This window comes from Thamnophis sirtalis, unplaced genomic scaffold (genome assembly GCF_051295495.1).
Source record: "Thamnophis sirtalis isolate CommonGarterSnake01/CBP01778 unplaced genomic scaffold, rThaSir2_p1.2 scaffold_15, whole genome shotgun sequence".
NCBI classification, from domain to species: domain Eukaryota; kingdom Metazoa; phylum Chordata; class Lepidosauria; order Squamata; family Natricidae; genus Thamnophis; species Thamnophis sirtalis.
Window position 1 is genome coordinate 47,355,205 of NW_028261395.1, and position 15,508 is coordinate 47,370,712.

The 15,508-nt window shown below is 55.3% G+C and overlaps 2 protein-coding genes across 2 annotated transcripts; both read right to left on the minus strand.

Annotated features, from left to right (window-relative positions):
- Nucleotides 1-5,390: 5,390 nt before the first annotated feature.
- On the minus strand, nt 5,391-8,855 carry LOC106552964 (group IIE secretory phospholipase A2). The gene is made up of 4 exons (XM_014071370.2): nt 8,371-8,855; nt 7,338-7,479; nt 6,388-6,494; nt 5,391-5,691 (listed from the first exon to the last, which is right to left on the minus strand). Exons 1-4 carry the CDS (start codon nt 8,414-8,416, stop codon nt 5,450-5,452), a joined length of 537 nt encoding a protein of 178 aa, XP_013926845.2. The 5' UTR covers nt 8,417-8,855; the 3' UTR covers nt 5,391-5,449.
- A 2,164-nt stretch (nt 8,856-11,019) lies between these two features.
- Nucleotides 11,020-14,766, minus strand: LOC148042628 (acidic phospholipase A2 5-like). Its single transcript, XM_087702505.1, has 5 exons — nt 14,692-14,766; nt 12,489-12,545; nt 12,098-12,230; nt 11,622-11,722; nt 11,020-11,267 (listed from the first exon to the last, which is right to left on the minus strand). The coding sequence occupies exons 2-5, from the start codon at nt 12,526-12,528 to the stop codon at nt 11,077-11,079; spliced, it is 465 nt and encodes a 154-aa protein (XP_087558631.1). The 5' UTR covers nt 12,529-12,545; nt 14,692-14,766; the 3' UTR covers nt 11,020-11,076.
- Between the last annotated feature and the right edge of the window lie 742 nt (nt 14,767-15,508).

Sequence of the window (15,508 nt, forward strand, 5' to 3'; positions counted from 1 at the left end):
CAGAGCGGTGGCCCGCGAGAGGCGCAACCGGGCCCAGGGCGAAGGCGAGCACGACGGCGGCGGCCTCAACGAACAGCTGCGAGCTCTCGGACTGCGCCTGCGCGAAGTGCCGGGCGACGGGTAAGCAAGCCCCTCCCCTCGCCCACGACGGCTACGTGCGCGGCTCTGACGTCATCGCGGGGCGACCTTACTAATTCGTGTTGGGGGGGCTTCCTTGGTGTAGTTTCCCCCCCCACAGACACACACACGCACACAACAACCCTGTGAGGTGGGCTCGGCTGGTGAGGAGGGAGCTGGCCCAACGCCACGTAGGCCTCCTCCGACTCTAGGCCACGCCCCCTTTGTGGGCTGGTCTCCCTCTTGCTCTGCTCCTCACTGAGGACTGGAGCCTTATTAATTTACATTTTATTTTAATTTATTAATTTATATGCCGCCCACCTGACAGTCTCGAGTCCAGTTAATCCAATGCAATAACTTTATGCCTGCTCCGCGGACATAGGAACAACCTAAAAATCGAGCGGGTATAAACACAGGTGAAGATTTTATGCCTAGTCTCCTTGTAGGGAGAGGAGGCAGCAGGAAAAAAATGTAATAAAATAAAAGTGAAGTGTTATTTGGTAAAAATAATAAAGGCAGGATATGAGTAGTGTAATAAAGGAAAACAAATACAGGATCCGTAATACGAACAGGAGCGAAAGGTGGAACACCTGAAATGCCATAATCATTCGAATGAAGTCAGTCCCTGAGTCAGGCTCTCCATCCGTCCCCACTGTTTTCTTTCCCCCATCTATCTCCCCACCCACACACAGAACTGCCTGTTCAGGGCCCTCGGGGACCAGCTGGAGGGCCACTCCCGGAACCACCTCAAGCACCGGCAGGACACGGTGGCCTACATGATCCAACAGCGGTCGGACTTTGAGCCCTTCGTGAGGACGACGTCCCTTTCGAGAAGCACAGTGGGTGTCCCTGGCGGCTCCCAAACCCCCCTCCGCCCACTTCCTCTGCCTTCGCCCTGCTGGACGTTTAGCCCTTCAGTAGCCACGGTGGCTCTTTCACCGACTGTCCCCTTGTGCCACAGTCCAGGAGCCAACGTGGTTTCCTTTCCTTTCCAGGGACCTCTGAGGAGTTGGGGTGCCTTAGTGGGCCTTCCCTTCCTTCCTTTTCTTTCCTTCCTTCCTTCCTTTTTCCTTCCTTCCTTCTTTCCTTCCTCCCTCCCTAATTGGGGGTGGGGGTGTTGGGTTGTTCCATGGAGGCTCTTTCTCCTGTGTCTGCGCACTCTCATCCTTGGATTTCCCTTTCCTTTTTATTCTTTTCCAGTTGCCAATTTGTCCCAGCCGGGCACGTTTGCTGGCAATGACGCCATCGTAGCCTTTGCCAGGAACAACCAAGTGAATATCGTCATTCACCAGCAAAACGCCCCCCTCTGCAGGTGGGTCTCCCAGGGAAAGCAGGGTCCCACCGGGAAGCCTGTCCCACCAGGAGGGGCTTTGCCATCGGGAGGGGGGGAGGACTTTTCGACTCCCCCCAACTCAGGAAAGGCCTGGAGGTCTCTTAAGGGGGTTTGGGGAGCCTTTGCCAGTGGCTCTTGTGCTGCAACATTGAATGGGACCAAAACAGGGAAATGTGTTAAATGGCTGCCAGGTGTGTCACACTGGAAGTTAAACTCCATCCAGTTGGTTTTCGGCTGGTCCTGGCCACCCCTGCCTCTAGCTCTGCTTGTTTGTTCCTCCCTCCTTCCCCCCCCTTTTTCCTTCATTCCTTCCTTTTCCTTCCTTCCGTGTTGAAAATTTGTTTTAATATCCCCGCTTCCCCCAAAGCAAAGTTCTGCCCCCGTCAGAAGCTCCCTTTTCCTTTCTCAGATCCACGGGACGGACAAGACCAATGCCCGAGAGCTGCACATCGCGTACCGCTACGGCGAGCACTACGACAGCGTCCGAAAGGTCAACGATAACTCGGCGGCTCCCGCTTGGCTGCAGACGGAGGTTGGCTGGCTGCCCCGTGGGCTCTGGAGGGAAAGGGTGGGGTTGGGTTACGGTCTTCTCGATGTGCCTTGGGCTTCCTCGGGGTTTCCCCAGCCTGCACGCTCACCCAGTGGAACCTGTCTCTCTTTCCACACAAACCACACTCACACGCTTCCCCCCCCCCGCACCTTCGTCCTGCCCAGATGCTGTGCCAAAATGAATCCCCAAACAAGGAGGCCCCCCAGGCGAAGGGGGAGAGGCAGCAGCCGAAAGAAGAAACGGGGGAGGAAATGGAGGACGCTCTCCAGAAAGTCCACAACGCCACCGGATGCTCAGTGAGGGTCTTTGTGCAGGAGGAATTTGGGGGGGTTCTGTTTGCCACGACAACGCAGGAGCTTGGAATGTATTCAGGGGTCTCATTTCATTTCCCTTGTCAGGACGTTGATTTAATTGCCCAAGTCCTGGAGGCCGAAGGCTACAGCATTGAGTCCGCCATCTTCGCCGTTTTCCAGATGAAAGAGTTGGAAAACTCCGTAAGTCCCGTCTTTCGCCTTCCTTCCTTCCTTCCTTCCTTCCTTCCTTCCTTCCTTCCTTCCTTCCTTCCTTCCTTCCTTCCAGCAGGGATAAGAATCGTAAATACAAAATTATAGAAAAATGTAATACAGGGAGTCCTGGACTTTCAACAGTTAGTGACTCTTCAAAGTTACCACTAGGGGAAACTCTTGTGGCAAAGACTTCTGCTTATTGCAAAGGATTCTCACAGGGAAGAGGCTCCGGTTACTTGCGTGAACAGCTTGTGTCCATTTGTGGGTCGGTGCGCAGGGGTGTTTGCAGAGGGGCCTCAGTGGGAAGGAAGGCTTCCCAGCGTCTTCAGTCCACCTTCATTCGGGCGAAGGGACTTCTTTAACCTTCTGGCCAGCCCTCCCTCCCTCCACAAAACCTCTCGCCAGACTTAACCCAAGAAGAGAGAAACCGAAAGGGGCGTAAATTCGCCCACAAGGACTGAAAGGGCACCGTCTGTGCCAACGCAGATCTCTTTTTAGAGAAGTAGGAATTGCCCCAACCTGATGCTGAATCGTTTTCTCTGGGATTCCTGCTCAGAGGCAGTTTAGTGTCCGCACCAGCTTCACGGCTTCATTGACCCGGATTTTAGCAATAGCAGTTAGACTTATATACCGCTTCATAGGGCTTTCAGCCCTCTCTAAGCAGTTTACAGAGTCAGCATATCGCCCCCAACAACAATCCGGGTCCTCATTTCACCCACCTCGGAAGGATGGAAGGCTGAGTCAACCTTGAGATTTGAACAGCTGAACTGCTGAACTGCAGTCAGCTGAAGTGGCCTGCAGTGCTGCATTTAACCACTGCGCCACCTCGGCTCTTTTGAGACTTGGCAGATATTTTCTACAAATTGCTTAAATTGATCGGCCGGGGGGGTCTTCGGCCGTTTGCCAGGCTGCTCCCCACGCGAAGGAGGGCCACTTTCCTGGGCTCGGCGTAGGGTAACAGAATAATGGAGTCAGAAGGACCTCACAGGTCATCTAGTCCAGCCTCCCAAGCGGGAGACCTGTTTCTGGCCGCCCAGTCTCTCTCTCGAAAGCTCCCAGTGCCCAGGAGTCCCGCGGCTGAGCACGGCCCTTCTCTTTGTAGGCGCAGAGGAAGACCAGGCCAACAGGCCGAACCCACAGCCCAGGCCGGCCCCGTGGGACGAGAAGGGAGGCCGAGGCAGGACTCTGGGCCCCCAGGAAGTGGAAAACAATAATAACCCCGTGGGAATCTGGTGGAAAGGAACCGTCAGAAGGTACCTTCGCAGCTTCCCCCTCCCGGCCCTGCTTGCTCTGGGTCACCCCCAGCCCCGGGGGTGGGATTCTGCCATCTCTCGCCCCTTCCTCCTGCTTCGTTCCCCTTCTCATTTCCCCCTCCGCAACCCTCCTGCTGAGGTCTGGCGTTTTCCCCCTTGGGTGGAAGAATCCCAGAGTCGGAAGGGACCTCCGGAGGTCTTCCAGTCCAACCCCTGACCAGCTGCCCTCCTCATCCCCGCCTTTGGGCCCCTCGGCAGCCTCTTGGCCTCCCCTCCTCCGTCAGCAGGAATCCGGAGGGCTGCTGTCTCCTTCGTCCTTGGCTGCTCCTTATCCCCTTTGCATTGCATCCTGCTCTTCCCCTTGCCTCCCGTCGGCTGGGCCCCCTTGTGTCTTTTGAACACGGACCTCAGGCCGCAGAGAGCGTCCTCTCTCTCTCTCAACCCACCAACCCGGTCAGAGGGACTCGGGGGCTTCCTGCCAGCCTTCTCCGAGGAGCCTTCCGCGTGTCAGGGCAGCCACTCCCGACCACTCCAGACACCTGAACCCCTTTGGGGGGGGGAGTCTTCTCCCCCCAAAGTCAGCTCCAGAAGGTCCCAGGCGGAGGCTTCCCTGGGTTGGCCATGCCCGTCCCACCCACCCCTCTCCCCCTCTGCCAGGTCTCCCCCAAGCAGAAGAAGGAGCTTCAGCGGTTGGAGAAGAAGAAGCGCCAGGAGGACAGGCACCGGCAGAGAGTCCTGGCCGGCAAGGGCAGCCCCTCGGACAATAACACGGCCGCCAGGAGGGACCCCCAGGCGCAGGTCACTCTGTCAAGACCTTTGCCACCCTCAGCATCTGACTCGGCCGCGCTGGACGGCCTTCGCTTCTTCCAGAGAGACGGGGAAGCCCCAAGACACACAAACAACACCTCGGTGGGTGCCGATTGGGACTGGGTGGCCGGGGGCTTCTTTGCCCGTTTGGGGGGTTCTTCCCCTGCTCAAACCCCCCTCCTCACATTCCTGGCAGGCTCCTTTCTTCCACCAACACGGAAGAATTGCTGGCCAAAAGTTCTGCTCTCGTTTTTTCTTTCATTGCCTTGGGGTTCAGTGCAAGAGGTTTAAGGGGGGCTGGTGAGGATGTGGGGGGCAGAACTCCCTTGGTGAGTGGAGGGAAGGGGGGTCCGGCTTCACAAGGGGGAAGGCAGGGCAATGCTGGGGCTTCCGAAAGCCATTCGGGGGTAGAAGACAACATTTGCGGGAGTTTCTTCCCCCCCTCCAAAAAAAATATCTGTTCCTCGGTTGGTTCAGGCGTCAGATGTTGGGGGCGAAAGAGCTCAGAGAGAGAGGCAGGATGGGAGGGGCTTTTACCTGCCCTGAACGCCCCCCCCTCCCCCAGTGGTCAGCTCTTCTGCAAAGCCCCCAAGATCTCACCTTTCGGTTCAATTTGTAATTTTAATCCATGTTGACGAAATAGCCGTTTTCCCTTAAAAAAACCCCGTTTTTCTCCAAAGACAGTTTCTGCGTTTCTTTCTCTCCTTCCAAAACAGGCACCTTTGTGGGGGGGGGGGGGTGTTTCTATTGATAAGTGGGTCTCCTGCCTGCCATGCAAAACGCCTGGGAGTAGTTTGGGGAAGGGGGGACATCAGAGCCAAAAAGAACCCCTGGATTCAGTCAGTTGCTACGTTTATTGCCCAAGAAGACACAATTCAGAGACTCACAAAGAGAAGGCAGGGTGGGGACAGGGCGGTTGTGTGGGCATCCCGGGCTCGGAAGGGCCGGCCTCAGCCCCCTTTCCTGGGGGCCCAGTGGTGGCTGAGGCCTTGCAGGGCGGTGTGGGTCCTTGGCACAAGATGTTTGGGTAGGAGGCGTATTCGTCCTGGAAGGCCGAGCGGAGGAAGCAGAGGGCGGCCGCTTTGTCACACTCGCAGGTTTGCCGCCGGCATTCGGTTTCCCCACCTGGGGAGAAGAAAGGGGAGAGCAGGAGGAGGAGGGGGGGTTGCCCGCTTTTCTGTCCCTCCAAAGCTGGGGGCCCATCTCTCCCGCCTGGGCCCCTCCCCGGATTTGGAGAGGCGGTCTTAATTAGCACCCCTAATTGAGAGAGAGAGAGGCCTCATCGAAAAGGAATCAGGGGAGAAAATGTTCTACTGGTGGTCCTCGCTTAATGACTGATTGCTTAGTGACGGTTTGAAGCTGGAAAACCTCCTCCCCCCCCAAAAAAAAGAGACGGACAAACCCAGATTCAAGATCCCGATGCCTGCCCTCCCCCTGACATTTTGCCCCCACAGTGAAATGAGTGGCAAATAGATTTAAGAAATACATTTTGGCTGCTCAGCAACTAATCTGCGTTTACGGCCGTTTGCCTCATTTTATGACTGTTATCTTTTTTTTTTTTTGCTCAAAATTGTTAATTTTCAGGCAAAAAAAACCCAGCCCATTGTAGACAATGAATTCACTTAAGGACATTTGCTTAAAATTTAGTCGGTCACGACCCGTCGTAAGTCGAGAGCTGCCTATAATCTATATGTGAAGGCGGTCCCTGTGCTGGCCCCCTTCGCCCCCCACCCCGTGGGCTTCAAAGCCCAGCATCCCCAGCCAGTGTGGCTGATAGGCCCCCCCTCCCTCCGTGCCCAGGTGGTCTGTGCCCCCACCCACCGCAGGTGACGGCCTCCTTCCTGGCGGAGTACGAGTACTTCTCCACCTTGGGTTTGCAGCCGCGGAGCGACAGGGCCTGGTAGCAGCAGTCGTGAACGCGGCAACACCTGGGGGGGCGAAAGACAGAGCCAGCATTGTGCGGCCAAACCCCACAAGACAACAAGGCCGGCGGTGTGTCCCCTTTCGGCCTGCCATTGGCCGTTGGGCGCCTGCCCAGGTCAATATTTGCTCTGCAAACTCTTGAATCGTGAGGAGTTGCCTTGCGGTTCCCACAGGGGACCTTTGTCCGAGGTCACTCCGGGACCCCCCGGCTCTTTCCCCCCCCCCCCGCCCTTGGTTTTCATCTCCCCTTGGGGGGGATTCTTTCCTTGGGAAACCTTTTGACCGGCCCCAGATCAGGCGCGAAACCCTCCCCGCTCTTCTTCATCCGTGCCGTCCCCAAGTTCTCTCATTGAGGTATTTTATTTTCATTGGGTCCTTTGTCGTCATTCACGCCACTGTTCGGTTACAGGTGGTCCTCGGCTTACGACCACAATAGCCCAAAATTTATGTCGCTAAGCGAGACAGTTATTAAGTGACCTTCCCCCCCCCCCCCGGTTAGGTGAATCTCTGCAGTTGTGACGTTGGCAAACGCAGTTTTGAGCTGAGTCCACCTTCCCCATCGACTTTCCTTGCGAGAAGGTGGCAAAAGGCGACCTTTACGTGACTCCGGGGCACTGAGGCCGTCATAAATGTGAGTCATTGCCCAGCATCTGAATATTGATCCCGTAACTTCCAACAGTCACCCAATGGACTGTCGTAAACCGAGGACTACTTGCAAATCCACCTGATGGGGGAGAAATAGCCTGAGCTGTGTGGAGGGACCGGCACGCTTTGGGTCTTCTGAGAAATGAGAAGTCAGGACCCCTCCTGGGTCTTCACCACCACCCCCCAAGCGCCCCCCCCCTTACCAGTCAGTAGCGTCCACTGGCTGCCTGGAGCCCCCCCATCCGCAGTAGCAGCCGTAGCCGTTGTAGATGAGGGGGTGTCGTCCGGTCAGGTGTTCAATGATCCGTCCAAACTGGATCAAATTGGCACCGGCGAAGACCAGAACTGGAAGGGAGAACGAGAAGGTAGCCGTCACCCCAGCCCCCCCCCCCTGGCCCTCGCTCTCCCACCCCACCCTGCCCCCCTCCTCCCCGGGCGATGCTTCTGCAATCGAAGGATTTGGCATTCTTTGTGCCGTTCCCACACACACACACACCAGGACTGAATAACAATCACAGAGCTGGAAGGGACCTCAGAGGTCTTCTAGTCTCACCCCCTGCTCAAGCAGGAGTCCCTTTACCCTTCCGGGCAAATGGCTGCCTAGTTTCCTCTTGAAGAGGAGACAGAGAATCCACGGCTTTCTTCCACTGATTGATTGTTCCTCTTCCATTCTCAGCTGCTTCTTCTGCCTGCCTGCCTTTTGGGGAGCCCTTTGCTCTCTCTCCCCCCTCCTGGATAAATATTTCCTCTCCGCCCCAGGAATCTCTTCTCTTTTACTCCAGAGGGTGAAACGGCACAGTGTGTTTCTCAGAAAATCGGGGGCTTTTTTGGGCCCCACCCAAGGAGCCTGGGGTTCACAGAGGGGATATTTCCTCCTCCCTCGGTCGGTTCTCACACCGGCAGGAACAAAACTCTGCACCTTTTGGGCCCCCTCGAGCCGCAGGAAGGGTCCTTGCTGGCCTCTGAACTTGGCTGTTTTCTTGCAGGTGTTTCATCACCAAACTAGCCAGCATTACTGATGATGTTACCTAGTTGGGTTATGAAACGTCTGCAAGGAAACCACGAAGCTCAGAGGGCACCCGGGACCCCTCATTTCAACCCTGAGCTAGAAACGTCCCTTTCTTGAGCTGTTAGGGCTCCTGTGGGTCTTGAGAACGCTGCTGCCTTTCCCGCCTCCTCCTCCTTGTCTTCCCCTCCCCTCCTCCCCTCCCCTCCCTCTCTCAGGCAAGGACTCACCACAGAGGAGAAGGACGGGGCTGCTGCCCCAGAGCGGACGGGCCATCCTGGAGACGGTCAGGTGTCCACGCCAGGCAGGAAGCCGTACAACCCTTGGGTTGGGAGGGGCCTCAGAGGTCTTCTAGTCCAGCCCCCTCCGGCTGGTTTTAAGTCCACTTCCCGGAATCCCAGAGGAAGCCCAGCTGACGGATGCTTATACAGGGCCGTGGATGTGCAGTCCGCACCAGCTCAGGGTGGCTCTGGAGCGAATGCCAGGAGCCTCACGCCTCAACCCAGGGTTGTTTTCTTAGCCGTGACAGCTGGAAAGGCTCATCCTTCGTCAGAGCATCCCTGGCTCCTCCGTCAGCCTCAACTCAGAGGACGCAACTCGCCCAGCAGCCTCCAGGCAGAGTGTTTTCAGAGAGGGAGTGTGCGGAACTAGGATGGACAGCCAGGCCCATCGCCTCTCCTGGCCTTCCGTGGCTACAAGCCACGCAGGGCCTCCCAGTCACCCCAGAGAAGGAGGCTGACTCCCGCTGGGAGAAGCGACACCCTTTTGTAACTCCCGGGTGGGGGGGGGATCCGATCTCTGGGGGGGGGCTTCTGAGCGGGAGATCCATAGGAAGGAAACACCCCCCACAAGGGAACTCAGCTGCTGTCCTGGATCCTGAAGTTGAACCGCCTCCCCACCTCCCCATGTGGTGCTTCAGGCATTAGGCATTACGCAAACCCTGGTTCGGAAGGACCACAAAGCCCATCTCTGCCCCAAGCGGGAAAACCAACCCGATGGGAGCTGAAGCGTTTTAATGGTGCGGTCTGAGACCGTCGTAACTCCAAATTGTCCCTAATCTCGAATGATTGTAAGTCGAGGATGTCCCGTATTTAATTCTGCTAATTGCAATTTAGGCCTGATTTTTTTAAAAATCCAGATTTGGAGTAATCCAGATTCAATCCTTGTGGGTGTGGAACGTAACTTCCTGAATATCTTGCTTGTTGGTTTCCTTTCTGGTGTGTAAAAAATCAGCGTCTTCTTCTTCGTCGTCTCTTCTTCTTCTTCTGGACTTCAAAGCTCTCCGTTCCTCCAGTCGGTTCTTCTAAATCCTTTTCTCAACTCTGGGAACCGTCGGTTTCCTTCCTCTGAATAGGTGTTAATCTGCCCATATTCTGCCAGAAATGGGGTGCCCAGAACCACACGGGTCTGCCCAGTGCAGAGGACACGGGAATAGGCCCCCCCACCCACCCAGATGTCTGACCCGCAACGTTTCTTCTCATCTGGCCCAGAGGTTCATGGGCAGCCACCTCATGCTCCAGAGAAGGCCTTCTGCTGGGGGATCTTCTCCCATCACCCATCCGTAGTTGCGCGTTGGCCCACGGACGGTGGAAGGACCCCCTAAGACCTCCCAGGTCCCCATTGTGGACATGATCTTCCCTTCTTCTCAGCTTGCCATCCCGGCTTCCTAACTCCTTGACCATCAAAAGTTTCCTCCACACGTTGAAGGGCTTGGATGGCGTCCCATGTCCAACCCACATGGGAGGGAGGTCGGAGGAGGCCCTTGAAGGAAAGTTTGCTCCCTCCTTATCCTCAAAGGATCTTTGGTGGCTTTTCACCGCTGGCAAAACTCCAACCTGGGGGAACTGGGGGAACTGGTCCGTGGCTCCCAGTCTGACCCTGGGTGGAGCCGCAGGTGAAGTCATCCCACCAGGCCGTGAAGACGTTGGCAGCTGGAGGCGAATTCACCTGCTCTGACGGCCTCGTCATCTCCCCTCCGCCTCTCCAGCCTCTCTCTCTCTGGGCATTCAGGGGCCGCATTGTTTGTGTCCCCTAAGTGTGAAAAATGGTCCCCAGTCTCTCTCTCTCTCTCTCAGTGCCGTTGCAACTTCTTCAAACGGTCACTAAATGCGTTTGTTGAAAGCCTACCTGGCAAAGTCAGCCATCAAACTCCCACCCGGAGGGAGCCAGGAGGGAGATCCCGGCGCTCACGTGGGGTTGAGCCCCGGGAAGCTGTTTTAAGCAGCCCACGGAAAGCAAACACACAGCTCTTCTTCCCCGCTGCCTGGGCAATGCCAGCTGTGCCAACAATCCCTTCTGAGGGTGTTTATTTTGGGCAACTCTAATTAAGCGTGGAATCCGCCTGGAACAAAAACACAAGAGGGGGGCGGGGGGGGACACAAAATGCCAGGATCATTTGTAAAAACCGCAATGTAAACAAAGGATTCCTCAGGGGAGGAAGAGGTCTGCTGACGCAGAGATCCACCCCGTGGCCCATTAGCCACTCCTGCCCTCCGGGCAGTGATGTGAAAAGAGATCCAGGCCGCCTCTACACCACTGATGTGTGTGTGTGTGTGTGTGGAAGCGGAAATGTGTCGCTGCACAAAGGGTTCCCATGAGGGCTAGAATCTTAAAGCTGCTCTTGGGGGAGAGCCTCCCCAGAGCCTCTTGTTTCGGCCCCCAGGTTTTAGGACTTGATTCTGTATCCTGGCTTGGTGGAAGGAATCCTCTCTAATTCCTTTATTCAGAACCTTGAGGACTAGAATGTTAATTTGCTGAAGCTCCCAAACTGGATCCCCCCAGGGGAATCAGAAAGTCTTGATAGGGCAACAGGCCAGGCCGGTTTCCTACCCTGCGTGTGCGCTTTACACAAAAAAAAAATGCGTAATAAGAGAGTCCGCAAAGCCGCCAACTGTTTTATTAGCCGGTGTTGCGTTCAGAAAAATAGGGCAAGGCGGCTACGGTGGGGTCGTTTGAGGGGGGGCTTCGTCCTGCCCTGCGGAGACGGCGCAGTTCTTGGGACCCTCCTTGCAATTGAAGTCCCCGTAAAACCGGAGTTTGTTGCTGTACGTGTCCAGGTTGTCTCGGAGGCAGATGGCTGCGTCCTTGTCGCACTCACAGATCTGCTTCTTGCACCAGGTGCCCCCTCCTGCAAGGAGAAGGAAGCCCCTGCTTCACCCGGCCTGGCCACCAGAGGGCAGCAGAGGTGCAGGGAATCCCTATTGCGAGCCTCCTATTCGCAGTGTTTCTCAACCTTGGCAACTTGAAGTCCTGTGGACTTCAACTCCCAGAATTCCCCAGCCAGCTATGCTGGCTGGGGGATTCTGGGAGTTGAAGTCCACAGGACTTCAAGTTGTCAAGGTTGAGAAACACTGCCCTAGTGGACAGGCTGGGTTTCGCACCCTGCGGCAGCTTAAGTCAAAGATGGCCCGAAGTTGAGGAAAGGATCTTGGGGTTCTGGCTGGGAAAACATTTGAACCCGGGGTCCGGGCAGCCCACTCACCACAGTGGATGGTCCCCGTCTCTCGCCTATATTGGTAGGGGTCCGTTTTGGTGTGGCAGTTGGTCAGCTTCTCGTAACAGCAGTCGTGCATCAGGCAGCAGCTGGAGGGAGGGAGGGAGTTAGTCGAAAGAAAGCCCCCCGTCCAGCAATGGGGGTGATGAGACCCCCCCGCACCCCAAGATTGGAAAACGTTACCTGGTTCCCTGCAGTTCTTCAGTTAGCAATGCAGTTGTGGGGGGCCTTGATTTGGCTGGTCCAGAGGTTGCAAAAGGGGATCGTGTGACACACACACACACACACACACACGGTGTGACCGTCATATGAATCAGTTGCTGAACATCCGGATTTCTTTCGGCCTCCCCCCCCCCTCCATGCCCCCCTTGAAGGGAAGGCTGCTTCCCCTGCAGCCCAAGTGGGAGAGAAGGACTGTTGGGGGGGGGGTTGAGAAGTCATGGAACGGGGGGGGGGGGGCTTACCGGTCAGTGGCGTCCCGTGGCCGGCCTTTGCCCCCCAGGCCACAGTAGCATCCGTAGAAGGTGTAGGAGGGGAAGGCGGTTTTCCCGGTCTCTTCCCTGATCATCCTCCCGAATTCGATCAGGCTCCCCTCGGCTTTAAAAAGACAGAAAAGTCTCAGCCTCCCCCCCTCTGCTTCCCTCTCTAATGGCAGATGCGGCTGTTCCTCGCTTAATGACCGTGGCAAAAAGAACAGATTGTAAGGTCAGGTGGGGGTCCCATGATTCCTCTCTTAACGACGTTGGTCCTTAAAGTCAGCCTTTAACCCCCACTTGCCTCCTGCGGAGAAGGCAGAATTTACCCCCCCCCCCATCCTCCTGTGTTCCCCCCACCCAACGTCTCGGCTTCACTCACCGCTGAGCAGCCACACAGCCACCGTCCACAAGACCTTCATTCCCCCCGAATCCGGGCCTGGAAGCAAGCAGACTGCATTAACGTCCTTCGTTTTGGTTTACGACCTCGACGCCTCAAATTATTCTGGCCAACATTTAAGGTTCGCAGGGCGTCCGGTTTATGGAGGGGGGGCCTTGGGGCTCTTTCTGTTGCCCACCTCCCCAAAACATCCGATGCCCCTCGAACATGAAATATCGGCCAGAATAATTTGAGAAGTGGAAAAATGGACGGCAGAGATAAAGGGCTTAATTTTGGGATCATGGAATCCCTTTTCCCCCCCCTTTTTTAATGGCTGTTAAGATGTATTAAAGCAGCCAGGTTCTAATGAACAGCTGTCTCCAGATGAACAGAAATAAACATTCTGTCTACAACATTCTGTCTAAGGCTGGAAGGGACCCTGGAGGTCATCTAGTCCAACCCGCTGCCCAAGGCAGGAGGACTTACTCCGTCCCAGTCCAACGGCTGGCCGCTCTTCCTTTGAAACCTAGTCATGGTACAAAAAAATCCTTTTTAGAAACTTTTGACTAGATTTGTTCTCGCTGGCGTGAAGTTTTGGCAAAGGAATTTTGCTCTGCGTCCGTCTTCCCCGGATTTTCACTTGGGTTGAGGTTCCCAAGGAAGGGAGGGAGGCTGTGACCTCGAAGGGGGGATTGAAGGGACCCTCCTTGGGGGCTCTGAAATTCAAACCATGGGGAGTCCTCGGCTTACGGCCACAACTGAGCCGAAAATTTCTGTTGCTGGGACATTTGATAAGCGAGGTTTATCTATGAAGTTGCGACCTTTCTTGCCGCGGTGAATCATTGCCGTCGTTGAGTGAGTCACACGGTTACTTGAGGAGTCTAAAGATGGGTTACCAAAATGAAAAGCCCTCGCAGTAGCCAAGGTGACTCGGTTTCCCCAAAGAGGCCACGAAGGGCCCCTTCCCCATGGCCGAGAAGAACAAGACGCTCGAAATGCGGAAAAGCAAACTGATTTTGAGCCCAGCTCCACATCCGGTCGTCCCGTTGTCTTCTTTGCTCTTCTTCTGTTTTTAATCCAGATTGTCTCCTCTGCTCCCTGGAGTTTATCCTGCTCACTGTTTTAACCGAGAAGGATGTTTTCTCAGCCACACGGGGTGGACGGGTGCGTTGCATTTAATAAACGGAACCTATAAAAAAATTCATTTCTGCTGCTGGATCCAGAGGCTGGTTTTGCCCATCTGCTTTCAGGAGACCGGAGAGAATCCCAACAAGGGGGGGGGGGCTGCAAAAGGGGGGGGTGATTTTGGCTGCCTGGACAAAGTTTCCTTTCTTCTCCGCTTCCAGGAACATTTCGGATGGGGGTTACCGGAGCCAAATCTAACCAAGGCTGGCTGGGCTACTTGAAAAGTTTTAAGTAGTTTTTAAAAACTGGGTGCGACCAAACACTTGAAACCCATTAAAATGTGGAGGGTTTTTTTTTTTTTAAAGGTTTTTATTAGGTAAACATTAAAAATGTTGGAAATTAATAGTCATTTCCATAGTTTTTTTTCTTTTTAATCTTACAGCAATAACCGTTTGTATCCATTAAATAGGCATGTGTGGTGAAAGTCAAATTACCAGCCCATTAATTCCTTCCATTATATAGTTGCTTTCAGTAGAAGAACAGATCCGATTCCTTCCTATCGTACAATATACAAACCACATTTTCCAATTCTTAGCTTCTCCGTGTTTTCCTCTCCCGGCCCCCTTTTTTCCCCCCTCTCTCCTCCTGATGGTGCCCAATGACCCCTTCGGCTCTTTTGCTTCCAGAACTAAATCCCAGAATTCAGGTCCAGCCAGAGGAATCGCTGACGCTTCTTCACAACTCTTAGCCGTTGCCAAGAGAAGCAGCTGCAGTGATTCACTTAACAACCATGGCAAGGAAGGTGGTTAAATGGGGCGAAACACACTTGTCTCGTTTAGCAACGGGAATTTTGGACGCTGCAACAGTCATAAGTACGCGCCAGTTGCCAAGCCTCCGAATTCTGACCGCGTGGCTGTGAGGGACACTGCAACGTCCTACGTCCCTTCTTTTGGCTCTGCTGTAACCTTGAATGGTCACTGAATGAACGGCTGTAAGTCGAGGACTCCCTGTAAAAGGATAGCCAGGATCCCAAAGAGATGGGGGGGTTGGGGGGAAAGAGCAAAGGGGGGGAGATACTTACACCTGGCAGCCTTCGGGTCAGCGTTGGGCCCCCCGGAATACCCTCCTCCGTGTCTTCTCCCTCCAAGCTCCCTCTGCCTCTCTGCGGCTGGCAGGTTTTATGGGGAGGGGAGGGGTGGGCGGGAGGGAGGGAGGGCACCTGCTTCCCCATTCCTTCAAGCTCTCATCTGGAGGGCCGTCTTCAGAGCCCTCTCCAGCCAACTTCCCTTCCTGTCTCAAGACAAGAAATCTGACCTTTCGTCCACTCGGGTGGCAAAAGCCACCGCCTGCCCCCCCACCCACCCCCCCCGGCATCTTTCATCACCCTCCTTCCTGTTACAGGTTTGGTCCCGGAAATGGGCAAGGAAGAGCGGGTGGGGGGGGGGAGGATGGAAAGAGGTTTTGTTTTGCAAGGCTCTCAGGAGGCAGGTTTCACGCAGGGGGTCTCTGGGGCAGCCCCCCCCCAGTGGCCCTACAGTGGGAAGCGTCTTTCTCCTACAGGGGGATGCCAGCCAGACCTTTGGGGCATCGTTCGGGGCTCTTCAAGAGGCACAAATGGAGTGGAGGTGGGGTCTCGAAGGTGAGATTAGGGTGGGCCTTTGCACCTCCCGAATAGGATCTGTTAAGGCCAGGCAGTTCTCTGTGGGGTCCACCCAAGCGTGGGGCATTTTCTTAATCTGGGCATGCCAGAGGTTTGGGATAAGATGAGGTCCCAAGTGAAGTCCTGGGATCTGAAGGCCTTACAGCAGAAACCGGTCAGGGTCTGCTCCTTCCCGGCCTCTGCGCTTTTATCACGGGGGTGGAAAGTTTTGGAAACCTTGGAAGGGAGCCTCTCCTGA

Coding starts and splice junctions, on each gene's coding strand:
- LOC106552964 (XM_014071370.2), bottom strand. CDS start 8,416: ATGGCCCGTCCGCTCTGGGGCAGCAGCCCCGTCCTTCTCCTCTGTG. Junction 7,480..8,370: donor CCCCGTCCTTCTCCTCTGTG/GTGAGTCCTTGC, acceptor TCTCCCTTCCAG/TTCTGGTCTTCGCCGGTGCC. Junction 5,692..6,387: donor GAAGGAGGCCGTCACCTGCG/GTGGGTGGGGGC, acceptor TCTTCTCCCCAG/GTGGGGAAACCGAATGCCGG.
- LOC148042628 (XM_087702505.1), bottom strand. CDS start 12,528: ATGAAGGTCTTGTGGACGGTGGCTGTGTGGCTGCTCAGCG. Junction 12,231..12,488: donor GGCTGTGTGGCTGCTCAGCG/GTGAGTGAAGCC, acceptor GTCTTTTTAAAG/CCGAGGGGAGCCTGATCGAA. Junction 11,723..12,097: donor CCACGGGACGCCACTGACCG/GTAAGCCCCCCC, acceptor CCCTCCCTCCAG/CTGCTGCCTGATGCACGACT.